This window comes from Littorina saxatilis, linkage group LG16, assembly GCF_037325665.1.
Source record: "Littorina saxatilis isolate snail1 linkage group LG16, US_GU_Lsax_2.0, whole genome shotgun sequence".
Taxonomy (NCBI): Eukaryota; Metazoa; Mollusca; class Gastropoda; order Littorinimorpha; family Littorinidae; genus Littorina; species Littorina saxatilis.
Window position 1 is genome coordinate 30546647 of NC_090260.1, and position 27500 is coordinate 30574146.

The 27500-nt window shown below is 44.7% G+C and overlaps 1 protein-coding gene and 2 long non-coding RNA genes across 4 annotated transcripts in view; 1 reads left to right on the forward strand and 2 right to left on the reverse strand.

Annotated features, from left to right (window-relative positions):
- Window positions 1-4365, reverse strand: part of LOC138949954 (G-protein coupled receptor GRL101-like) — a 4778-nt gene extending 413 nt beyond the window's left edge. Inside the window, exons 1-3 of the mRNA XM_070321738.1 lie at window positions 3675-4365; window positions 3009-3236; window positions 1-1464 (exon numbers count right to left, since the gene is read on the reverse strand). The exon at window positions 1-1464 is cut by the window's left edge and continues 413 nt beyond it. Coding sequence (XP_070177839.1) covers window positions 1-1464; window positions 3009-3236; window positions 3675-4365 — 2383 coding nt within the window. The remainder of the gene's footprint in view (window positions 1465-3008; window positions 3237-3674) is intronic.
- A 10916-nt stretch (window positions 4366-15281) lies between these two features.
- Window positions 15282-24185, forward strand: LOC138950803 (uncharacterized). The gene is made up of 3 exons (XR_011450800.1): window positions 15282-15432; window positions 19290-19369; window positions 23317-24185. It is a non-coding gene; the product is annotated as an uncharacterized lncRNA (long non-coding RNA).
- A 2742-nt stretch (window positions 24186-26927) lies between these two features.
- LOC138950079 (uncharacterized) overlaps window positions 26928-27500 on the reverse strand; it is a 6028-nt gene continuing 5455 nt past the window's right edge. Inside the window, exon 3 of one of the 2 annotated variants that reach the window (XR_011450477.1) lies at window positions 26928-27047. This is a non-coding gene — a long non-coding RNA (uncharacterized lncRNA). Of the gene's footprint in view, window positions 27072-27500 lie in introns of both variants that reach the window. The other variant, XR_011450476.1, reaches the window with a different exon arrangement.

Genomic DNA, 27500 nt, shown 5'->3' on the forward strand with positions numbered 1-27500 from the left:
TGGTGATGGGTAGAGGGATGCAGATGCCGGTCTGCCCGTAGAACTGCCACTGTGACGTCACCGGAAGGAGGGGCACAGCCGCGATGATGACCCCGAGCAGCCAGACAGCCACGCAGGTCAGTACCGCGGACTTGGGCTTGAAGTGAAACCTGCTGAAGGGAAAGCGCAGCACCAGGAATCGATCCAGGGTGATGACGCAGATCATGGTGGCTGAGGTCTCACAGGACAACAGGGAGAGGAACCCCGCTGCTTTACACACAACCTCCGCCTTCCAGGCCGTCTCGAAAAGAAAGTACTGTCCTCGGTAAGCAATGTCCGCTCCTCCAACCATAGCCAGGTAAATCCCCATCAGGAAGTCCGCCGCTCCAAGGCTGCTGACAAAGACGTTAAAACCGCTCGACAGAGACGTCTTTTGCACAAAAGACCGAAACAGGAGACACCCTGCGTTTCCCAAACAAGCCAGGATGCAAAACATCCACAGGAATGCTCGGTAAATGTCAGAGCGAAGAAGATCCTCGCATGAAGAAATTTCGTCTCGAGGAGCGTAGCAGGAATCTGTCTCGAAGTTGGCTGGGAGGGTGTCCCTGCAGCACATCTTGTAGTTGTCAGAGTACACAGCCTCTAGCCGTGACAGTCCCGTGAACAGTTTCACAGGGAAGCGTTCCACGGGATTTCCCTGCAAGTCCACAGTAGATAATTTAGGAGTATGGAGGAAACCGTCCTCAGTAATGACCTCTAGTTGGCTGAATGAAGCGTTGAGGATCCGCAGCTCTGGGAAGCCTGAACAAGATTGGCTGCCGAACGATGTAAGGAATGTGTTGGAAATATCGAAGACTTGAAGAGTTCGTTGTTGGGTGAAGTTATTCCCTGCTGTGACAGAAAGCAGAGGATTTCCAGCTAGACTGAGAACTACTAGGTTGGTTAGACTTAGGAAGACGTCCATACGAAGAGACGTCAGCCGGTTGTCACTCAGGTCCAACAACCTCAGGTTGGGCAGGTCCATTACCGGCAGCTCCATTATCCCACACGACGCTAGCCTGAGCCACGTCAGATACACGTTGGTGCTGACGTCATCCATCGTCATGCCGGACCTCGAGGCGTCAAGGTAGCGCAGCTGAGGGAAGGCGGGGGCGGGGAAGTGGCGGGGACAGACGAAGGCGTGGCCGTGACAGCTGCAGTGGGAGGGACACATGGCCTGACACAGCCACTCGTCGTCACGCTGCGGACACTGGGGCCAGCCGTCACACAGGTGGTCAGGGTGCACACACACGCTGGACGAGCGGCAGCGGTAGAAGCCTGGACACCTCACGTTGTCGCACTGGGCCTCGTCCGCCTTGTCGGAGCAGTCGTACACCCCGTTGCAACGCACGAACACAGGCAGGCAGTTGCCATCCGAGCATCTGAGGTGTGTCTCGGGGCAAGTGTCTGACGGGCTGAGAGGAGTCTGACTGAAGTTGCCTTGACCTGACGGAGATCGCAAGCAAGGGAGACCAGAGTGCGATTAACAACAGTAAATAACGAGACGCACGTGCTCTAAATAGTTCAGATATTCAGTGAGAGCTGAGCGACACACGTCATCTGGTGTTTAACACAACAAAGGGTAAAGGCTGCTTCTTTTTTCTAATTGGTTATAGTTCTTAGTGTCTAAGGATGCCAGAATACTGGTTCTGCTCAATTCAAAAACAGAGAATACGACATGGCTTGGTGTGTCTCTCTCGCGTATGAATGATAATTACTCTTCTCTTATATCTAAAGCGGGTTTTCCCTCTGTTCTTCGTCTGTTGGCTAATTTAAGTGTACATTTGTACATTTCAAGGGGAAACAAGTCGCGTTAGGCGAAATTACTACATTTAGTCAAGCTGTCGAACTCACAGAATAAAACTGAACGCACTGCATTTTTTCACCAAGACCGCATATACTCGTAGTTTCGTCAGTCCACCGCTCGTGGCAAAGGCAGTGAAATCGACAAGCCAGAATAGTGCGGTCAGGTAATGGTCGCCCTGAGCGGGATAGCACGCTTTTCTGAGCGTGTTTTTAATCCAAACATATCATATCTATATGTTTTTGGAATGAGAAACCGACAAGGAATAAAATAAAATTGTTTTTAATTCGATTTCGGACATTTTATTTTAATCATCATTTTTATATTTTTAATTTTCAGAGCTTGTTTTAAATCCGAATATAACATGTTTATGTGTTTTTGGAATCAGAAAATGATGAAGAATAAGATGAACGTAATTTTGGATCGTTTTGAACAAAATAAAATTTAATTACAATTTTCAGATATTTAATGACCAAAGTCATTTATTAATTTTTAAGCCTCCAAGCTGAAATGCAATACCAAAGTCCGGCCTTCGTCGAAGATTGCTTGGCCAAAATTTCAATCAATTTTATTGAAAAATGAGGGTGTGACAGTGCCGCCTAAACAAAAATCCGGATATGACGTCATCAAAGACATTTATCAAAAAACAGAAGAAAAAAAAGTCTGGGAATATCATAGCCAGGAACTCTCATGTACAATTTCATAAAGATCGGTCCAGTAGTTTACTCTGAATCTCTCCACACACACACACACACACACACACACATGCGCACACACACACACACACACACACACACACACATACACACACACACACACACACCATGACCCTCGTCTCGATTTCCCCCTCTACGTTAAAACATTTAGTCAAAACTTGACTTAATGTAAAAAAGAAAGGTTACACTAAGAGGAGCCCACCAAAATCTACACGGGACCAACGAGAGAAAGTGCACACACACACACACACACACACACACACAGACACACACACACACACACACACACACACACACACACACACACACACACTCACTCACTCACACACACACACACACACACACACACACACACATACACACACACACACACACCTCAAGAGAAAAAAATGATATTCACAATCACCATACTTTCACTTTTTACGCTAAAACGCAAAACGTGAAGTAGAAAATAAACCAGGATATCTCACCATCAAAAGAGATGAGGGTGGGTGGCAGCATTCTGACGGTGGTCATCTCCAGCAGTTGAATGGGGTCACACACCTCGTCCGACCCGTCCCAGCAGTCCCGTCTGACGTCACAGTGTGCTGTCTCGGCCACGCACTGACCATTGCGGCACGTGAAGCCCGCACACTGCTCGCTGTGCACACACCACGCCTCGTCTGACGCGTCGTCACAGTCCTCCCTGAAGTCACACACTAAAGTGTAGGGCACGGTTCTTCGTCCGTCATCACACGCAAACATGGCCACCCTTACGTCACCAGCTATGACAGCTGCGTCACTATTTGTATTATCGTTCGATTCATTGTGCCCTACGTCATCTTTAGCTAGAGCTGCATCATCCTTACTACTTACAGACGCGCCACTGACGCGAGTGTTTGAGATGGAGCAATCCGAGTAAAGCTGGCCGGTTCCGCAGTGGCTCTGTGGATCGCAGGACAGAAAGCTGAGTGTCATGTGACCACCGTTGTCACATTGCACGAGCGATTGGTTCGTGGCTTTCCGGGTAAAATCCTTCAGCTCAGGAAAGTCCACAGCCCTTGGGAGCTCTGTCGATGAAGGATGCCTTTCGATTTGACACGCGCAGGCAGTGGCGAACATTATATCGCAGTCAGCGTAGCAAAGATGGCGCTTACATCCGGGGCTGTGGAACAGACACACTCTGCCCTGTACTGTCTGGAAGAAGAGGTGAGTGACGTTGACGGAATACGACACGATGTTGTCAACCCAGAAGTAAGCGTGGCGGTAGTAGTCAGCGACGTTCAGGTCAAAGCTGTGAATCCCGACCCAGACAACATTGCCAACGACACGACTGACGTTGCCAGCGAGTTGGTAAAACTTGTTCCACTCTGCCAGCGTCTTCATCGTGGCCAGGTCGCCGCCCAGTCGCCGGCACCTTTCTCGGCAGTGATACCATGTCATTATATCACCCCTCACTCTAGGGAAAATCTTGTAAACCTTTTGCGACTCGGGCTCAAACTCGGGACAGTCCCACGCGTCTTCCAGGCCGAGGCATTCGACGAGGAAGTTACAGTCCAGGTGATGACGAAAAGAGGCATAGTCTGGAGAGGAACAGTTGAACAGTCCGTCCCCATTGCGTTGTGGATAATTCGACACAGAGTGAAAGGAGAACCGCATTTTGAAGCCTGGAAATTCCCCTTCTGAGACCAACTGAACAAAGACGGAGGCGTTGACGAGTTCTGCAGGGATGATTTTGGGTGCCGGGTGAGTCCTGGTCCACAGCCTCGTTAGCTCTCCTCCGCCTGTCACAGCGTACAAGTCGAGGTGCTGATTCTCTGTCAAGGAAAAGACGGGAAAACTGACCATCACCACGTGGTTTTCAGGGAGGGTCAAGTGATACGAAGCGTTCTTCCCGCATGCGTCAGGTTTGTCTGGGCAACTGTTGTCAACGTACCCAGAAACCGATGACGTCCACACAGCATTTAACGTCACATCCGGTAGAGACTGTGTTGTTTCCGGATGCTCATTTTTCGAGGTCGTGACTCGAAAGTTATTTGTTACCACGCACGTGGTGAAGATGGACAAAGACATAATCGGAAGGATTTTCATCGTTGCAACAAACTATCCCTCAACTCACAAACTTACCACAGATTTGGTTATCCTACCCACAGTAAGCAGTTGCAGTCTCTACCACAGTTTGAAAGCTTGTATGTGTCTAGCGAAAAGTGGATATGTACGAATAAATTGAAGTTTCAGAAAATCATGTGCAAGGTATGAATTAATATCTGAATTATAAAGGCGCGACTGATTGATTGATAATTCACATAGCCGATTACTTTATAAAAACTGTATTCAGTTTTTACTGTAACTTTAGCCTGTTCATGGTGTTGCACTCAGTGAAGTCAACGTCTGAAAATAGCTTAAATCCTCCTCTAAATATCTCAAATAACCATTAGTCATTTTTGGCTCACGTAAGTGTAGCCTATGCGATCGTAACTTTGTCTGTCTGTGCGTGCGTGCGTATGTGCGTGCGTGCGTGCGTGTGTATGTCTGTGGTAGAAACTCTAACATTTGAAGACGTCACATTACATTGACGTCACATTATTGGCTCACGTAAGTGTAGCCTATGCGATCGTAACTTTGTCTGTCTGTGCGTGCGTGCGTATGTGCGTGCGTGCGTGCGTGTGTATGTCTGTGGTAGAAACTCTAACATTTGAAGACGTCACATTACATTGACGTCACATTATGACGTAAGAGGGTTAGACGTCACGCGAAGGAAGTACTGAAAGTCTCGGTCATTATTATATTAGCGGGCCGAGACTAGTTGGCAGTCGTGTCCCTGTAAGTAGGCTACATGCAGACAGACAGATCTAGATCTAGTGTCTCGCTTTCTTGCACAGTTTCACCTATGCTCTTTCTGTGTGTGTGTGTGTGTGTGTGTGTGTGTGTGTGTGTGTGTGTGTGTGTGTGTGTGTGTGTGTGTGTGTGTGTGTGTGTGTGTGTGTGTGTATGTGTGACGGAGTGATTGAGTTTGTGTTACTGTTTGTCGATTTCTTACGTGAGCCTTGATGGCTTCGCCTCTTGTTCACATTAGATCTGCAAATACATCTTGAAGTTAATATTATGCCTGTTCCCAAATGATTGATAGTAATTTACGTTTTCTCTCTGATTGCTCACAAACACGCACACACAAACACGCGCACACACACACACACACACACACACACACACACACACACACACACACACACACACACATACACACACACACACACACACACACACAAACGCAGACACACAGAGACAGAAAGACACACAAAAACACACACACACACATACACACACACACACACACACACACACACACACACACACACACACACACGCATTGACATTAGCAGCACAAATAACCTTTACAGTGAAAGTGATAAATTATTAATTAAATTTACTCTCATTCAATGCGTTCTTTAGATAATTGATGAATTTTCCTTTGGAATTTGTTCCGGATGGAGTTATATTTCAATTTGTAAAATATGCCACAAAGAAACAAACAAATGCCAGGAGACAAGAAAGTCATAACAGAGGTCATTACCATCACTTTCTCTAAAATTTCTGCGTTTACAAATGCATTTACGTTGCAGTAAATGATAATGTGATTTTCCTAGCAGTTAATCTCTTCACCTCACGCACAGTGAATTATGTGTTTCTTATTCTTTCGTTGAGTTTAAACTGTGACATGTGATCGTTTTACGTTTGAGGTTATATTTATGTTTTTATTGTGTTTCAGGGGCACATTAATTCTACTTTTCTACTTTTCAACAGCTATTTAACCAAATCTCATATTTACAATAAATATTGGCACAGCCAGATTTAGGACACTCCAATGTCAGAGCTTGGTGTACGTTTCACTGCCGATCACATTCTAACGGGCCTGTCCTAACACTCTAATCTCAGAGCTTGGAGTACGTTTCACTGCCGATCACATTTTAACGGGCCTGTCATAACACTCCAATCTCAGAGCTTGGAGTACGTTTCACTGCCGATCACATTCTAACGGGCCTGTCATAACACTCCAATCTCAGAGCTTGGAGTACGTTTCACTGCCGATCACATTCTAACGGGCCTGTCATAACACTCTAATCTCAGAGCTTGGAGTACGTTTCACTGCCGATCACATTCTAACGGGCCTGTCATATCACTCTTATCTCAGAGCTTGGAGTACGTTTCACTGCCGATCACATTCTATCGGGCCTGTCATAACACTCTAATCTCAGAGCTTGGTGTACGTTTCACTGCCGATCACATTCTAACGGGCCTGTCATAACACTCTAATCTCAGAGCTTGGAGTACGTTTCACTGCCGATCACATTCTAACGGGCCTGTCATAACACTCTAATCTCAGAGCTTGGAGTACGTTTCACTGCCGATCACATTCTAACGGGCCTGTCATAACACTCTTTTCTCAGAGCTTGGAGTACGTTTCACTGCCGATCACATTCTAACGGGCCTGTCATAAAACTCTAATCTCAGAGCTTGGAGTACGTTTCACTGCCGATCACATTCTAACGGGCCTGTCATAACACTCTAATCTCAGAGCTTGGAGTACGTTTCACTGCCGATCACATTTTAACGGGCCTGTCATAACACTCCAATCTCAGAGCTTGGAGTACGTTTCACTGCCGATCACATTCTAACGAGCCTGTCATAACACTCTAGTCTCAACAAACAAACAAAAACAAAAAAACAAAAAAACACTCTAGTCTCAGAGCTTGAAGTACGTTTCACTGCCGATCACATTCTAACGAGCCTGTCATAACACTCTTATCTCAGAGCTTGGAGTACGTTTCACTGCCGATCACATTCTAACGAGCATGTCATAACACTCTAATCTCAGAGCTTGGAGTACGTTTCACTGCCGATCACATTCTAACGGGCCTGTCATAACACTCTAGTCTCAGAGCTTGAAGTACGTTTCACTGCCGATCACATTCTAACGAGCCTGTCATAACACTCTTATCTCAGAGCTTGGAGTACGTTTCACTGCCGATCACATTCTAACGAGCCTGTCATAACACTCTAATCTCAGAGCTTGGAGTACGTTTCACTGCCGATCACATTCTAACGGGCCTGTCAACACTCTAGTCTCAGAGCTTGAAGTACGTTTCACTGCCGATCACATTCTAACGAGCCTGTCATAACACTCTTATCTCAGAGCTTGGAGTACGTTTCACTGCCGATCACATTCTAACGAGCCTGTCATAACACTCTAATCTCAGAGCTTGGAGTACGTTTCACTGCCGATCACATTCTAACGGGCCTGTCATAACACTCTTATCTCAGAGCTTGGAGTACGTTTCACTGCCGATCACATTCTAACGGGCCTGTCATAACACTCTAATCTCAGAGCTTGGAGTACGTTTCACTGCCGATCACATTCTAACGGGCCTGTCATAACACTCTTATCTCAGAGCTTGGAGTACGTTTCACTGCCGATCACATTCTAACGGGCTTGTCATATCACTCTTATCTCAGAGCTAGCTTGGAGTACGTTTCGCTGCCGATCACATTCTAACGGGCCAGTACGTTTCTAATGGGCCGGTCATAACACTTTATGTACGGGGGACTTGCCGAGGTTTCTCAAAGAGTTTTTTTTCATTGTCATTACTTTATTGTCCCATCGCTGGGAAATTCGGGTCGCTTCCTCACAGTGGTAAGCTAGCAGCAACAGAGTCGCGCTACCCATGTGCATGCGTGTTTAGGTGTAATCAGCCACCTGCACTTATGGCAGATTGACCGAGGTCTTTTACGTGCCACAGTGGTGACACGGGGGCGGAACATGGATACTGTCTCTAAGTCTGCACATAAAGTTGACCCCCGTCCATCCCGGCCCGGATTCGAACCTGCGACCTTAGGATCACAAGTCCAGTGCTCTACCAGTTGAGCTACCAGTTTGAGAGCACTACTCCTTGAGAATACACACATAATCACTGTGCCCACCAAACTACGCAGTCCACCCTAGCTGAGAGAAGTTTGTTTTCAGGTTCGTTGAAGATAAATATGTCATTTGCTTGAACAAACATTTCAATACTTCGTCTGCAAAGAACCACATTAATCTTAACCACATAAACCATTTTTGTGGTGACAGTTATATTCGAGTCTTCATTGGGATGATATTGAGATGGTGAACTATTGACAATACAGAGCCCTATTCGTGAGAAACAGAGTGAAAGCTCATGCCTTCAGATCGCCTGGCACCAGCGAGTTTGTCTACCAATATATCAATTGCTGGTTTCAGCAATATTACAAGTTATTTGAAGAAGAAGAACACTTCCAATTCTCTATTCCAGAAACTCACCAGAAGCTGTGATTAGTTTTATATCATGAAAGCATAACAAAGAAAACCAGAACTCTACCATAAGCTGAAGCGGCCAGCTCATTTTGCTGCTGTATATGCTAAACAGCCGACCAATGGAGACGCTTCCTAAAACCAAGAGGAGAGGATTCCAACTTCTGCTCTTTTCTGCCACGTTTCAGTTCGTTACATGTGCTGTTGTGTCAGCTTCAACTGTTGACAGTAACAGCTTTGCAAACTTTACCATGTCTACAGAACGGGCAACAACTCAGCAGACGAAGGCCCCCCACGGAGTCTCAATATTTCTCAGCAACACAACAACAACCTACGATCATAAAAGTTCCAAACCCATCACACCGATAACAAGCCAAGCGTCTGTCAGCGCAGTCTGGACAGTTAGTACTCACGAGGCGCTAGCAACAACTTTACAACAACTAAACGACCCTGAACAGTCTAACCCCCACAGAACAACCAACTCACAATCAGTCAACGACAGTTCATATCTGTCGGTCATCAATCATGCGGACCTGATGCTCAGTGAGCCGACTTTGTCCTCCAACATGAGCAGGCAAACCCAAGACTTTGTCTTGTCCCTTCAATCGTGCTTCCAAGGAGAAAAACCGAGGTTTTCTGGGACTACTTTTAGGCTTCGCGGGATCGTAAACGTGGACAGTTTCCAGGGCATCCCTGGTTCCGCTCGATGTCGGTGGAGCGTCCATGCCCCCGAGGGGTATTACCTGATAGGCAGAGCACAGCTCCTGAATGAAGAGTGCTTGGAAAGTACTGAAATCATCGCGAACAAAGAAGGATGGAGCTCATTCGCAGGCAGTGTATCCTTGAATTGCTATCAGAGGTATGTACTGCCACCTCTCTTCGCGGAGTCGGGGCTTTATTTTGAAGCAGAGAATCCTCAGTTCACGAATTTCCTCTTTAGTTTTGAAGCCACAAAGGAAGACGTTCGACGTAAGCTGCAGGTGGAGTTTACCTCATTAACGACAGGCTACGTCACACCGTGGAACTATGACGGCGTGCATCAAATCGTGTGTGATGTGAACGCTTCCCACCTGTTGGTCGTGCCCCAAAACCACGACGTCATGGTAAGTTTTCCCAGAATGGACCAGAACAGGTGGTGGGCCAACTGCAGGCAATCGCGAGGACTTGTTCTGTACACTGTGGAGGAAGACGACACGAGAACCCAAGTGATGAGATATTGCGGCACGCATGTCATACCCACACGTATTTTCAACACATCGCTGCTTATCCATTTCGAGTCGATGCACTCTTTCGATTATTGTGATTCAACTGGTACAGGGTTTAAAATGCTTTTCTCCTTTCACCCGCGGTCTGTAAGTCCCGTCCAATTAGACAATGGACTCTTCCAGTGCTCGACACCGCTGTACTACACCTTTCGTCAGCACGTGCACTGCAACATGGAGAGGGAGTGCGAGGGGGGAGAGGATGAGGGTGGCCACTGTCCCTTCAGCAGCCCTGCGTGCAAGGGAATGGTGGCCTCAGGGCACAAGTGCTACCAAATCATCAACTGGGGAACGGGCCTGCCGTGGCTAGGAGCCAAAGTGCACTGTCAGAGCCTGGGCGGACAACTGGCCATGATGAAGACGGACGCTGAGTGGCACGACTTCACCAAGCTCTATCACCAGGGCAAGAACGTTCGTCGCGCCTATGTTGGTCTGACATCGACAGACTCGTACGCACCGGATGTTTACAAACGCTCGTTGTTTTGGGTTGACGGGTCTGTGGCACAAAACATGAATGTGACCCGTCGGTTCCAAGAACACCTGCAGACTGTCTCCTTCAACGTTGAGAGAAAAGCGTGCTTCCACGTTGAATTCCCAGGGACTGTGGAGATATCGGTATTACCTGACACAATTCTGTGCACTGACAGCCTGAGTATCCTATGTTTCGCCTGTCAGTATGAGGTGCGGCCTGCAGACCGGTCAAACATGACGGCAACATTTCCCACAATACCCTTTTCTTGGTCAATCCCTCGCGCAACCAACAGCTCGTTCTTTACCTGTACGAGTGGCCACGTGACCCACGACTTCCTGTCCTGTGACCGAGAGACGAAGTGCGGGCGGACTGACGACCTTCAGTTCTGTCCCGTGCAAAGCCCGCACCCCAACGCAGTCCTTGGTCTGACAGATGATGATGACAGCGGGGACGTTTCCGTCGTGGGCAATGTCACGGTGGCCATGTTTCCGTGTGATGACGGAAGGAGAGCCCTTCCCTACAGCTTAGTGTGTGACTTCAGGGAGGACTGTGACGACGCGTCAGACGAGGCGTGGTGTGTGCACAGAGAGCAGTGTACGGGCTTCACGTGCCGCAATGGTCAGTGCGTGTCACACGATCAACACTGCGACATGTACAAGGACTGTTGGGACGGCTCAGACGAGCAGTGCAGTGTGTACAAGACGACAGAGATCCCCTTCCTCTACCGCTACCCTCCCCCTGTCGTCGTCGACTTCAACAGCACGGGGCACTTATCCCAGCGACGGCAGGACAGCCTCAATGTAGGGTGTCCCGAAACCCATTTTTCTTGCTCGGACAGTTACTGCCTGCCCGTGTACCTGTTCTGTAACGGCGTGGCGGACTGTCTGAACAAGGAGGACGAGGTGGACTGCCTGCATCACCAGTGTCCAGGCTTCTACCGCTGCCGCTCGTCCAGCGTGTGTGTGCACCCTGACCACCTGTGTGACGGCTGGCCCCAGTGTCCGCAGCGTGACGACGAGTGGCTGTGTCAGGCTCTGTGTCCCTCCCACTGCAGCTGTCACGGCCACGCCTTCGTCTGTCACCGCCCCTTCCCCGCCCCCGCCTTCCCTCAGCTGCGCTACCTGGACGCCTCGAGGTCCGGCATGACGATGGATGACGTCAGCACCAACGTGTATCTGACGTGGCTCAGGCTAGCGTCGTGTGGGATAGCGGAACTGCCGGCAATGGACCTGCCCAACCTGAGGTTGTTGGACCTGAGTGACAACAGGCTGACGACTCTTCGAATGGATATGTTGCACACGCTGCAGAATCTGCGGAAGATGGTTCTGGCCGGAAACTCTCTCTCGGTCATTGAACAAACGCATTTGTTCTCGATGCAGCAAAATCCCCTGCGAGTTGTCGACCTCTCTCGAAATCGTCTTCGCACTTTTGATAGCAAAGCGTTTGCTAACCATCCGAACATTCAGACTCTAAACGTGTCTTTCAATGACATTAATGTGGTCAATGAAAACGGGTTTCAGTTTCTCCCGGCCATTGTACACGTTGATATCAGACGGAACCCTCTGAAAAATTATCCGAAAGGCCTTTTGAAAGACTCCATCCATTTAAAAACGGTCTTTTCCGATGACTACAGACTATGCTGTCGAGAAAGTCTTCATGCTACTTTCCACACTCTCGGGTCATGCATCGCACCTGAAGACAAGGTGTCGTCCTGTGAAAACCTTCTCAAATCAGAGAGTCATCGGACACTGCTGTGGTTTCTGGTGGCCACGATATTTTTGGGAAATGGATTGTTTCTGACGGTTCGGGTTTTGGTGCGGAAATCAGCACTGTCGACTAGGTTTAACATTGTTTTGACCAATCTGAGCGTTGCGGATCTGTTAATGGGGGTTTACTTGCTCATTGTTGGCGCAGCCGATGCTGCCTACAGAGGGCGCTACTTGTCTGTGGAAAAGGAATGGCGGGACAGTCCAGCCTGTATTGTTGCTGGTTTTCTGTCTTTTCTGTCGTTTGAAGTGTCTCTTATCCTCGCATGCCTTCTCTTGTTGGAGAGATTTGTCTCCCTCTTCCCTTCAGTTATACAGGTCAAGGTCGATCGTCGCGTTGCTGTGGTAACGTCAGCCGTTGTCTGGGCTGTGGCACTCGCCATTGTTGCCGTCACGGTGTTGCCAGTGATGTCACATTGGGAGTTTTACAGCCAGAACGGCATTTGCGCACCACTACCGGCCACCGACGGGGATTTCCCTGGTGGACGGTACGCGTACGGGGTAAGAACGGTACTAAATCTTACACTCTGCATTGCCTTGGCTGTAGGACAAGGGTTTCTCTCCTGGTCGCTGCGGCCTGGTTCTGTTCTGGACAGGACTGGCAGTATGGAAGCTGAAGTCGCCAGGACGCGTCGAGTTACCACCATCATCGTCACACAAATCGTCAGCCATTTTGCAATCGCGGTGCTAGGCCTGATGGGAAATGGGAGCGCATCCGGGTCTGTTGCCAGCGAGGTGATCGTTCTTGCTGCGATAATGGTCGTACCTTTGAATGCAGCCCTGGACCCCTATTTGTTTTTTGCTAAGATTTTCTACGAGAAACGACAAAAGAAAAAGAAGGAGCAATTACTGAGAAGGTTGAAGGCTCAGTGGCTATCCACAAAAACAACAGGCAGCTTGGAAAAATAAATCGGTAGTTTAGAAGATGTTAAGATAGTGGGAACCTTACCAAGGAATAGATGAGGGCTTTCTGTCTGGTGATTTTTCCTAAATGTGTGTGTGTGTGTGTGTGTGTGTGTGTATGTGTGTGTGTGTGTGTGTGTGTGTGTGTGTGTGTGTGTGTGTGTGTGTGTCTGTGTCTGTGTCTGTGTCTGTGTCGGTGTCTGTGTGTTCGTGAAGTTGTCTGTGGCTCTGTTGGCGTATTCTGTGGCAGCACTTTGAGATATTGTTTTGCTGTATGTGTTGCCATAGCAAGTTTGTATGTGTGTGTGCTTGACTATTTGTCTATCTGTTTGTGTGTGGACTCGGACGAGCTTTATTTCGTTCTAGGTGTATCTGTGATTGATTGTGCTGCTGTGGGTCTGTTTTGTCCTTAATTAATTGCTCTAATAACGGTAGCACTTGAGTCGGTGGTGGCGGCCCTGGCTGAAAAATGCCATCTAATTTCGTGGGACATCCCCAGCAAGGGGAGAAACGCATGACACTCATCGTCAGGTGTATAGTACTGAGGATTCAGCAGACATTGAAAGCAAGACCGGTCAGTGGTGGCAAGGTACCGAGTCGCCCCATGATGATAAGAATTGTTTAACGCGCCCTCACAGTAAAACCATTAGGGGCACATGTTCCCGAGTTTGACCCCGACTTAAGATGGCCCCAAAAAAGACTAAACAAAATTTTAAAAAATTAAAAGGGCCAACGCAAGGGAGGGATCATTGTCGCGCTCCAGCTCTCGGGCAGCGAGGCACCCAACCCGGAGGCGGTTTCAAGTAGCGTCATGGAGTTGGTTTGGAGGTTCAGCTGGATCATTATGTGTCAGTGCTGGCAGTCAGCGCTGCCTTTGTGGGTCTCTTTTCACTTTGAAGTGAGTTGTGGTGTCACAGTACTAGAGGCACGTGCTTTGCCGGCTGGTGGTTTGTCTTGAGGCGGTTTGGTTGTAAAGAGCACCCTGACATGTCGCCGCTGCTTTATGGTAGCCGACATCACGATCTGTCAGGGATGTCATATCACAAATCGCCCCCTGTATTATTGCATGCCATGAAGTTCGATGAATTGATATGATCATGTCTGTGTGTGGTTTGGAAATCGTGTATCCTTTTGTATATCTTATATAAATATTGAATTTCAAGCAGTGTGTGTGTATGTGTGTGTGTATGTGTGTGTGTGTGTGTGTGTGTATGTGTGTGTGTGCGTGCGTGCGTGCCTGTGTGTGTCTGTGTGTGGATGTGCGTGCGTGGAAGAGGGTGTGTGTGAATATCTTGTATCCTTGTGTGTGTGTGGCTGGTTGAGGGTGAGGGATGCATGTGTGTGCTTGTGCTTAACAACATCAAAATAAGAAACATGCAAAAGAGATTACCTCACAGGCTCAACATAACTTCAATTATATCACTTAAAGCTGCGATGAACAATCGGGACTCTCAGCCTGGACAATAAGTCATATCTCAACGCTCCTGTGCGGACTTTCAAGCCTAGAAAGTAGGACTCTTATTCCTAGGAAATATCCAGGGACCTCTGTTCCTGGGAAACGAATTCCAGTGACGCATTCACCTAGGAACTATATATAAGCCTACACCTAACCCTGTACCTAACTAAGGAACCATATAATTATATAATCTGCTGGACTTTGAAACACGCAAAGCTTCATCCTTTCCCACAGGTTCTTAACTTTTTTTGAAGAGTGTATATGTAGTGGTTTATATAAATAATGATTTAAGCTACATGGGAAAGATTGCATAGATCTACAGGCGATAACATGACAACGTCATTTATATATTCACCACCTTACTTAATATAACTGTTTGTGTTGAAGTAACAAATATCGCCACTGTGTAATTGCACACCCATGCTGTTTCTATCCGTCATGTCCATATCTCTTCCCAACACCTCGATCGTAGACTAAAACTGGCATTTTTGTCATCAAGCTTATCTGGATCCATAATTCATGTTTCACTGTTGAATGATTTATGATATTGTCATATCACAGCTCCAGCAGCCTGGCCTGTAAACAGAGGATATAAGCATATACATCATACACAGCTTATATATCAAAGGTTATATATAAAAGCATAATATAGTGTGAGGGAAGTCTGCACTGAAGAGAGAGAGAGAGAGAGAGAAAATCGGAATCGGAATCGTATCTATAATAACAAGGTTGGTGAACAATTCTCGTGTTCAATATATATTGAGAATCATTCCAATACCATTCCTTAAAATGCCATTTTTAGACTGTGATTATTGCTTCAAGTTTTTGTTTTACCGTTTAACATTGGGGTGGATATATTTTTCAGTTGTGAGTGTGTGGGTTTTGTTGGTTTATTTGTTGTTTCTTTTTTTTTAGAATGCGATCCACCCCCCTCCGTACCAACCAATCAAGCAAGCACAAAATGTCATCGACGGTGATAACTTACAGTCCATACAATTAAGAGAAAAAAAAACTGGATTCGACCTTATTGTTTTTCTCCCGACCACAGGACCTTTTTTTTGTTGACCCTTCAAAAAATATTATTTAAAAACGACAAAACTCAATTTTCCAGACTGTAAAAGGGAAGTTAGTTATCTCTGATATCCGGTGGACATACCTTGCACCATTTCTGGCCAATAAAAGGCTCTTGTGTAAATTTTAAAAAAACATATCAATCAACCCACACGATGAGCAACCAACCTACTGACCCCGATTCTTTCTTATTTATTTTTATTTTTATGGAGGTAGGGGGGGGGCGATGGTGTTGCATTAAAAAGAATGAGAGAAATACCCTTCTTGGTTACACTGAACACGATTTCTCTGTTGTTGTTTTTATCGTCCTGCAAATAGTGTTTAGTTCGTCCTGCAAATAGTGTTTAGTTCGTCCTGCCTGACTGTGTTTATGTTTCGATGGGCTAAAACCAGAACCAATTACCTCAAAATAACCTGTTTTGCAACTTTATAGTTATTTGACTGATGGTAACATGATTCTCACTTTCTGTAAAGGATTCTTGAAAATCTTGCATAATTGCGTATTTATAAGTCATAATTTGTTCTGGCTCCAAGCATTTCTCCTGCTCATCTTGGAAGCAGAACCCTCTAACTCCATCCAGGTTGGAAGCAGAACGTGCTAAGTTCAGTTTAGTCTGTTCTGCTACTGAGGCCTGTGGGGAAAGGGGAGTGTTTCACTGCGAGCCAGATGCAGCCATCGTCACCTGACCTCTTCTGCTTGCTGTGTCACAGTCACTTTTCCTGTTTTCAGCGCAGCCAGATAAGCGCACATTAGCGATAGTGGTATCTGGTCTTGACCCTTTCTGTGCGGTGTAGGATTTCCTCCAGCACACAGAATAGTGTAACTAGCAGTAGTAGAGTCTGCTGTCGACAGAAAAAGGAATTTGATAGACTGTGGGAACTAAAACAGGTCAGTGACACCTGTCAAGTGTCAGTATCCGAATTCCTGACTCCGGATGTACAGGGTTTAAACACAATTAACTTTCCTGTGATAAAGAGTGAATGAAGAATGAATTGGAAAAGATGCAGTCCCTTGATATTGAGGGAGGAGGGTGGTAATAAGGGGGTTGGGGCCGGGGAGGGGGGTTGGTGGTAAAGTGGGTGCAAGGGGGTGGGGTGGGGGGGGTGTGCTAAACTGACAAAAGGATGTTCCACTTTCTGAAAACACTTGAACAGAGAACAGCTCTCTGCCATTTTTACATCTGCTGCACAGTCAATTTGGCTGTTGCTCGAGTCAGGACACAGATTCAAGTGAGTATCTTCATGTATTATGTTTTTTCCCCATTTGAACAGACCATAAAAGCTGAAATTCAGATTCCTTTTTTAAATATATAGGGGATTAACCTTCTGATTCAGTCTAAATCCTGTATCTGCAAACTGATTCCTAGCTTTTTGTGTTTTGTTTTCCTAATTGTAAAACACAGGCAGGTAAATGTGTTTGTTTCAGCGTGAATGTTCTTGCGCGCGTGTGTGTTTGTTTGTGTCAGTGTGTGTTTGTGTGTGACGGTGTGTGCATGTGCTCATGCCTTAATGTTGTAGTGTATCCATGCAGCTCTTTAGTGTTTGTTAAAAAAATTAAAAAATGTAAGTGAGTGTTTACAGTATTTGTGTATGCTTGTAAAGATGGATAGATGAATGATTTGGTTGATGGATTTTGTCAGTTTAATTGACTCTAATATATTTTGTTATTCAGAGGTTATCACAATGTCAAACTGATGAGCATGAGTGGTCAGAGTGTAATCAAGTACTAATGTTTCATTTGTTTGTGTGAATAGAAACACGAAAACTATCCAAAGTTTTAACGCAGAAGCGATAATACGGAAACAATTACCTTTTTTTTTAATTATCAGTTAATAATTTTAAAATAGAAGTACATGTAGTAATTGCCTGTTCAAAGGAGATAACATTCATAGTATCCATGTCTTTTGCAGACGCTGTTTGAAAGGAGATGAATCAGGCCGTCCAGGCAAGTAAGAAGCACCATGCATTTCAGGAGACTGTCCTTCGGATTCACGGATTACGGTTGCATAATCTCCTTTCTGCCAATGCTAAAAGTGAAACCTGATGACCTTGATGCGTCTCCACTGGCAAAATCTACCCCAAAATATGACGATTGTGCTGTTTCTTCAATCGAAGATCCTTTTGAGAACATGGTGAATGGGGGTTATCCTCCTGTTCGAGTCATGCATCAACTCCAATACTTGCTGATTGTGATTCCACCCCTCAAAAATGAATCAAGCTACCCAACTCCTGTACATCTTTCTCCTGTGTGTGCTTCCACAGTTTCTGTTACCCTGTAGGTGTATTCACATCAGCTTGTAGTATATATGTCAGACACTGCTCCTTAAGGTGTAACTACCACAGCATCTCTTCCATCTGTTTATGGAACCCCAACAAAGAAAATTCTGTCATCGATGAAGGAAGCATCCTATGTGACACCTCATGAGAAGAAGTTCAGCCGAACTTAAAGACTCTGCAACCCGGGACTACGGGAAAAGGTGTGTTCGAAAAGCGAAGACACTCAGAGATGAATTTTACACAGGAATAACTGGTCAAACGGCTAAGACAAAAGCAGTACAGGAGGTCGACTGTTAAAAGTGCAAAATGTGTATTATTTATTTCGACCTTTCTGCACAACATTTTTGTGAAGAGGAAAGTACAACAAAAGGTAAGAATGCCAATTTGTTTTCTTGATAATGAACAGAGTATATAGCATGCAGTCAGGATCTAAAGCTCGTGATTTTGTTACCATTTGCATTGTGTGGTTAAAATGCGCCTTCAGCCTTGTGTTTATTTGTTTGTTTGCTTGCTTGTTTGTTGCTTTGTTCGTTTGGTTTGTTGTTAGTGTTATTGGGTTTGTAGTTTTTGTGCGTAACGCAAAACGATATGAGCTGATACAACATAAGATTACCGTTGGGATTTCTTGAAAAACACAATAAAAAAAAAGTGTTTTCAGAGAGAGTTTTGTGTGTGTGTTGTGGTTTTTTTTCGCTATGAAAAGTACCGGCAATTTAATTTTTATTTATGCGTGTTGCCACACAATGAATGAATACATGAGTCCTTGATGATATTTTTGCAAGTGACTTGACATTTGTTTGTTTATGACGGTAATAAACTTTGAAAAACGATTTGAACTAATGTACAGTATAAGCTTTGCTTGGAAGCAGAACATTCTATGTGTGAGGAGGCTGCTTCTGACTGCTGTAGCACAGGCCACAGTGGGGTCTGTGTGGAAGTCAGAAGCAGCTATGGTGCACTGGGCTTTTCTAGCTCCAGAACTGAGAAAAGAGCAGGAGTGTATTCTGGAAGCAGAACAAATTATACCTTTTTTGCATATGAAAAAGTTGTTCAATTAAATTGATTACTAGTGTGCATGACCAGTGTTTCCTCTAAGTCAAGTGTGTAAAATATGAGGGCTACAATCCTGTGTTTACTATTTTTTATAAGGGGTTGAAATCTTCAAGTGGCCATTTCTCAAAATGGTGGAAATCCAGTTAGATGGTTCTGGTTTTAACCCATCGGTTTTATTTTGCAGTGATTTCATCATGGGCCCCTCTCTGAGAGGAACCTTAGTCATCCTTCTGGTTGTCCTTATATCCAATGTGAATGCAGGAGGTAATTATTCAAGCGTAGTTCTGTTTGTCGGTCTCTCTGTCGGTCGGTCAGTCTGTCTGTAGGTCTGTTTGTTTATTTGTCTGACGCAATCTCTCTCTCTCTCTCTCTCTCTCTCTCTCTCTCTCTCTCTCTCTCTCTCTCTCTCTCTCTCTCTCTCTCTCTCTCTCTCTCTCTCTCTCTCTCTCTCTCTCTCTCTCTCTCTCTCTCTCTCTCTCTCTCTCTGAGAGATGAGAGATGAGCAGACATGCAAACTGGCACTACGACAGGAAGACGAATAGACTGACAGTCTTATAAACTGACAGACAGACAAGCTAGTCAGTACTGTTCTCAACCTTGGCTCTCTGACGGACCTCTCATCTCCATCAACCACGCTTACAAACTGAGTTAGTCAGTCCTGATAACAACCATGATTCTCTGAAGGACCTCTTACCTCCATCAACCTAGCTTAAATATCAAGCTATTAAGTACTAATAACAATTAACCATGACTCTCACATGCGGCTATATAATCTGGTATGACGTCAGGCCTGCTTCTGCCAGAATACATACCAGACTGAATGCTTCCCCGCCAAATGAAACTGCACACTTATTTGAGGAAGAAAAGCATGTCAGATTTTTTTGCAAGTGAAGCAAATTCGTGGTGAAATTCGGTAGACTTTATCCCAAAATTCGATTCATACAAAAACGCACCGAGCGGTTATATACGTCCTTTAAACGAAAACGGATTTTGCGATGAAGCCAATGTCTAAGTTATAATACCCTTGTACATCACGAATGACGCCCTTTGAGTGGAATACGTACGATCACCAGAACTTGGGAAGGGAGGAGCGGGGTATAGGTATAAGAGAGTGCTGTGTTCAGGCATAGACCATTTTATCCTGGACCGCCAACTAGCTCTCTCTCCGCTCTTTCTCTCTATTACGAGGTAGCGGCCTCTCGCACCATAGACCATTTATCCTGGACCGCCAACTAGCTCTCTCTCCGCTCTTTCTCTCTATTACGAGGTAGCGGCCTCTCGCACCATAGACCATTTATCCTGGACCGCCAACTAGCTCTCTCTCCGCTCTTTCTCTCTATTACGAGGTAGCGGCCTCTCGCACCATAGACCATTATCCTGGACCGCCAACTAGCTCTCTCTCCGCTCTTTCTCTCTATTACGAGGTAGCGGCCTCTCGCACCATAGACCATTTATCCTGGACCGCCAACTAGCTCTCTCTCCGCTCTTTCTCTCTATTACGAGGTAGCGGCCTCTCGCACCATAGACCATTATCCTGGACCGCCAACTAGCTCTCTCTCCGCTCTTTCTCTCTATTACGAGGTAGCGGTCTCTCGCACCATAGACCATTATCCTGGACCGCCAACTAGCTCTCTCTCCGCTCTTTCTCTCTATTACGAGGTAGCGGCCTCTCGCACCATAGACCATTTATCCTGGACCGCCAACTAGCTCTCTCTCCGCTCTTTCTCTCTATTACGAGGTAGCGGCCTCTCGCACAATAGACCATTTATCCTGGACCGCCAACTAGCTCTCTCTCCGCTCTTTCTCTCTATTACGAGGTAGCGGCCTCTCGCACAATAGACCATTTATCCTGGACCGCCAACTAGCTCTCTCTCCGCTCTTTCTCTCTATTACGAGGTAGCGGCCTCTCGCACCATAGACTATTTATCCTGGACCGCCAACTAGCTCTCTCCGCTCTTTCTCTCTATTACGAGATAGCGGCCTCTCGCATTTGGGAACCTACGTTTACATGGCCTTTCAGAAATCAGGGGGATGTCATATCCGGTGTCGATTGTAAACATGGACGAAGTTGCCGAGGTAAGTTCTCAAAATGCCAAAATAAACTCAGCTAAAGTGCATATGGAACATGTTTTTCGATGAGTTTTGTTAAGTTTAGTTTGGAGTTTTGGAAAATCCAGTTCATTGTCACCTCCCATTGTCACAAATAACTGGAGCGTGCTTTCTTTTCACTGTCTTCGAATCGCTGGCCTTTCAAACCGGACGCTAAGCGCCCCTGAAAGTCGAGCGTCGTAACCTCGAAGGGTCACGTGACGAGTTGGCGGTCCAGGCTATTTGGTCTATGGTTCAGGGTGGATAAACAAGGCTGGCTGCCCTGACGTACGTCCTACCTTGCTCTGCATGTATCAATCTCTGACGGCTCCCTTACCCTCATCGTTTGGCATACGACCCTTATTATTTCATGTACAGTGGAACCCCCCTTTTAAGGCCTCCCAGTTTAAGACTTCCTCTATTTTAAGACCTTGTTGTTTCAGATTTTCTGTTCATAACTTCTTTAAATTGATCTCCGTTTTAAGACTCGCTCCTTTTTCAGACCTGATTTTATCAAATTTTGTTGAGGTCTTAAAAGGGGGGTCCACTGTACTACCTCCATCACGTACTGTGCAGTATTGCTATTTCATATGTTACGTGGATTTCCATTGGTCAATTGGGCAAAACTGAGCTCAGTGCAAAAGTGATATCGACGACATTTCCATCGATATCAGTTTTGATATCGACGACCTCTTTATTGCTTCCCCACTTCAAAAACAAAAACACCTAAATTTAAAAACAAACAAATATATATGAATATGTAATTATCCCAGAATTTAGTTGAGCAAGTGACTGGAGACTTTTTGAAAGAAAAGACATTTTAAAAAAACTGAAAAGTACAAGAAAAGAGTAAACAAAAAGGAATACTAATCAGAGGGAGGGATATGGAACAGCCAAAACTGAGACAAATACTTTTGTAATTTCTTTACAGTAAATACAAAATGTCCATAGAATTAGCAATATATCTAACATTGACTGACTGTGTGATGATATCTTCTGCTATTGGTCTGTTTCCACAGTGTCTCAACAGATCATAGCAGAAGATATCATTGCACAGTCCGTCAATATTGGGTATTGTTTCAGTTCATGGACTACCTCCATCACGTATTGTTCCTTGTTACAGTTCATGTACTACCTCCATCACGTACTGTGCATTGTTACAGTTCATGTACTACCTCCATCACGTATTGTTCATTGTTACAGTTCATGTACTACCTCCATCACGTATTGTGCATTGTTACAGTTCATGTACTACCTCCATCACGTATTGTTCATTGTTACAGTTCATGTACTACCTCCATCACGTACTGTGCATTGTTACAGTTCATGTACTACCTCCATCACGTACTGTGCATTGTTACAGTTCATGTACTACCTCCATCACGTATTGTTCATTGTTACAGTTCATGTACTACCTCCATCACGTATTGTGCATTGTTACAGTTCATGTACTACCTCCATCACGTACTGTGCATTGTTACAGTTCATGTACTACCTCCATCACGTATTGTTCATTGTTACAGTTCATGTACTACCTCCATCACGTATTGTGCATTGTTACAGTTCATGTACTACCTCCATCACGTATTGTGCATTGTTACAGTTCATGTACTATCTTCATTACGTATTGTGCATTGTTACAGTTCATGTACTACCTCCATCACGTACTGTGCATTGTTACAGTTCATGTACTACCTCCATCACGTATTGTTCATTGTTACAGTTCATGTACTACCTCCATCACGTACTGTGCATTGTTACAGTTCATGTACAACCTCCATCCCGTACTGTGCATTGTTACAGTTCATGTACTACCTCCATCACGTATTGTTCATTGTTATAGTTCATGTACTACCTCCATCACGTATTGTGCATTGTTACAGTTCATGTACTACCTCCATCACGTATTGTTCATTGTTACAGTTCATGTACTATCTTCATTACGTATTGTGCATTGTTATAGTTCATGTACTACCTCCATCACGTATTGTTCATTGTTACAGTTCATGTACAACCTCCATCCCGTACTGTGCATTGTTACAGTTCATGTACTACCTCCATCACGTATTGTTCATTGTTATAGTTCATGTACTACCTCCATCACGTATTGTGCATTGTTACAGTTCCTCCAGATGATCGTTGGCAACCTCCTCCAATTCTGGCAAGCTCTGCCATGGGCGTTGGTCCGGCTGTCGTCATGCAGCTGTTGTCAATTCTGGCCGCCATGATGCTGAGCGCGGGGGTCGTCAACTGATGGCCTTGACCTCTTCAACAGTAGCCAAGAGCTGTCCGTAGATTAAAGCCTTTTTTTGTTTTGTTTTTTCTTTACCTCAGTTACATGCAGGTTGCTTCAACTCATCTTTTTTTGCTTGATTCCTTTCAACTACTATTTTTTTTCTGTAAATCTTTGTTTGTTAAGTTAAGCAAATAGTTCTGGAAGGAACACCCAACAGTTGTCAATAGACATATATAAGTAGCGTTAGTAACTGGATATTGGGACAAATAGTCAGGTTTAATAAAACTACTGTATTAGAAACTGCGTTAGAAAAAACTGTTTTATCAATAATAAAAAGACAAAGACAAAGGTTGGTTTGTGGAACGTTTTATTTTTGACGAAACGGAAAGTTTGCAAGCACGTCGACGTAATGGTCTGCATTGTGGACAGACATATTTGTGCACATAACTATGAGATACATTTTAAAAAAAGTAACCTTCTGCAACTTTTGTTTCTCAAAGAAACAGTGTCGGTGGGTCTCTATTTTGAACTGAAATGGCAACAGCTGCATCCAAAAACAGCTCAAGCAATGAATGCCAATAGCTTCACATAGAAGCAGCACAACTGCCCTTGAAAACTGCGGCAGTAATAGACAGTGTTGTTCTCATTCTCTGATCACCGTCGCATTTGTTTTAAATCTGACGCATTGTTTTGATCCCTGGCCGGTTGACCGTCCGATAGTTTTGACAGTCATGTAAAAGTTCTTCTGACAAAACAGGTTGGGGTTTTCTTTGTTTCTTGTGTGTGTGTGTGTGTGTGTGTGTGTGTGTGTGTGTGTGTGTGTGTGTGTGTGTGTGTGTGTGTGTGTGTGTGTGTGTGTGTAGGTTCGCGCGTGTGTGTGTCTCTCTCTCTCTCTCTCTCTCTCTCTCTCTCTCGCTTGCTCTCTCTCTCTCTCGCTTGCTCTCTCTCTCTCTCGCTTGCTCTCTCTCTCTCTCGCTTGCTCTCTCTCTCTCTCGCTTGCTCTCTCTCTCTCTCGCTTGCTCTCTCTCTCTCGCTTGCTCTCTCTCTCTCTCTCTCTCTCGCTTGCTCTCTCTCTCTCCGACAGAGATAAAGACAGAGAGGGACGATGTGTGTGTGTGTGTGTGTGTGTGTGTGTGTGTGTGAGTGTGTGTGTGTGTTTGTCTCTGCATGTGTGTTTGTCTCTGCATGTGTGTTTGTGTGGGGGGGGGTATATATATATATATATATATGTGTGTGTGTGTGTGTGTGTGTGTGTGTGTGTGTGTGTGTGTGTGTGTGTGTGCTTATGTCTGTATGTGTGTGTGTGTCTGTGTCACTAATAACAACAACAGCAGAAACGGTTCTGTGCATTACATTATGTTTATTTGTTTGTCAAAGACCACCCGGTCCACATAACTATGTGGAGGCTTTGCACCAAGCCTCACTGAGTATATATAAAAAATATCGCTCGAAGAAAATGGATCATAAAACAAGTCGCGTAAAGCAATTTCTGAATATCTAGTCGCCCTGAAACTGACAGATCAACACTAAAAATCAGGGAAGAGTTATTACCAAAACTAGAAAAGGCTTGGTTAGCAGAAACCAGAAGACCGAGCTCGAGACGGCTTGTGCTGGGCTCCGCGAAGCATGCAACCACAGAACCGGTTTTCTTTTATTTTGAGCACATTTTCAGAGTGAACATAATTCATTGTTATAATTATACTGTAACTTACATTTAAACTTTGATTTGAATCAAACAAATATATTTACAAATTCAACAATTAGTTTTTAAGGTTCCGAAGTAGAATTCTACTTACACAGTGTCACCAAAACGTTATTAAAGGTAACAAGAATGATATTTGAAAAGGGAAATAGCCATTAGCGTGTTGTTCCGACCAAATTTAGCCAAATTTCATTGATTTACGTTTTGATTTTCTGCTGATTATACAGGAATATTTAGTAACCTTTGGGATGCTGCTGATTATACTGACTCACCAACTCTGACAAAAGCAAACAAACAAAAACAAAAAGAGAGAGAGAGAGAGAGAGAGAGAGAGAGAGAGAGAGAGAGAGAGAGAGAGAGAGAGAGAGAGAAAGAGGTAAAAAAAGAAGGGTTGAGCATGCAACTGAGGTAAAAAAAATAAATTAAAAATAAAAATTTTAAAAATTAAAATAAAACTCTGTGACTACATTTTCATTACGAATTTAGGTCCTTTTACTTTGAAAGTGTAATGAAAAAAAGATTTTTTACAAAACCGTTCGATATGATGATCCTTTCTTCTTTCTCTTTTTTTACCAAAATTACAACTTGGATCATATCTAGAGGTCACCAAACCCAAGAAATGTGTAGAATTCCAAAGTCCATTTATGTTTCCATACGCTGGTCATTGAAGATTCCTGCGCAGCTAAAAATAAACGTAAAGTGAATTTTGCCTACTTTTGGGCGCATGGTAAGATACTTACACAATTATTTAGTTTTCCAAAGCGCATGCTCAAATAATTACAGAATGGTTTCCCCCGGTTTTTCAAAAGCTCCTAACCACCTTTTACTTTATAATATAAAATATTATGGGAATTAAAAAAGACGCTATTGACCATAATTATAAGGAACATAAATTTTAGTCAAAGAGTGTATTAAATATGCATCTTATCGGGGTAGAAAAACAGACTGTCCCCACGAATAGAACAAAATACGAGTACGTGCATTTTACATAGCATATTTATATACGTGTATTCTGGAAGTTCATTCCGTCAGGACATGTCACGAGAGGCTGCAATGAATACACAGACTGGCAGCCCGGGTAGTCCTGTGGTGCGTCGAGAGAGTCCTCTAAGGCTAATCGGTCACGGTTGCCTGTAATAAGAACAAGTCGTGTGAAGCGAAATTAAAACATTTAGTCAAGCTGTCAAACTCACAGAATGATACTGTGTGCCCTGCATTTCACGAAAACAAATAAGATAATCCGTTACCGACACTAAAAGCTCTGACATTCACGTGCAAAACGTAGCAGCCCGAATTCGCTGGAAGTGACAAGTCAGTATAGCACAGTAGCGTTCAACGCTTAATAGTAAAACGTGCTTTTTGGTGTTCTTTTTAACTTTTTGAGCTTGTTCTTAATCCAAAAATAATATATGTATATGTTTTTGGAATCACAAAATGATAACGTACAAATTTACATTGATTGCTCAAATAGAGTGAAGCAGAGTTATATATACTTCAACGAGACCCGTGACTCATCGACCCCAACCCGCTTTGCTGGCCTGGGTGGTTCTGCTACAGGGACAGACAGCGTTGCAGCTCCGCATCTTCCTCCCCCCCCCCCTACACACACACCACCCACAGGACCACCACAACCAGACCCGTGACTCATCAGCTCCAGCCCGCATTGCTGGCTTGGGTGGTTCTGCTATACAGGTACAGGCAGGGTTGCAGCTATCCCCACACACACACACACACACACACACACACACACACACACACACACACACAGTGAAGCAGGGGACACAGAGTTATGTATATACCTCAATTCCAACAAGACCCGTAACACACGCAGGGTTCCATGTCCACTGGACAGAAGATACTCCGAGTTTGTTTCGGGTCCTCTTTGCTGACGATGTGATCCTCCCCAGACCGCATCCCTGGGAACAGGGTTTTAAGCAGTTCTTCAGGAGAGTCACAAACAAATGAGCAAGACCGCTTTTTTAAGACAAAAACGTATACATAAACTTAGTGAACAGTGAAAGGAAAGTGAACAAGTCGCGTGAAGCGATATAAAAACATTTACGGTCAAGCTGTCGACATAAAAGTAACAGGGTAAAACCAAAAACAGTCATCGCCGAGACTATATTAAGATAGTCTCGACTAACCACACCAAAAAAACCGAGACGGGCCACGCTCGTCTCCGCGTACCGCGCGGAAGCAGTACTTATTTAAACCTATTTTTTTGTAATTCCGAGCACAATTTTAAAGTTAACATGACATACGTATATATTTTTGAAATCAGGAGATATTGCGAAATACGATGCAATCATTTTTTATTCTGTTACTGAAAATTCGATTTTAATGACAACTTTAATGATCAAACTAATTAA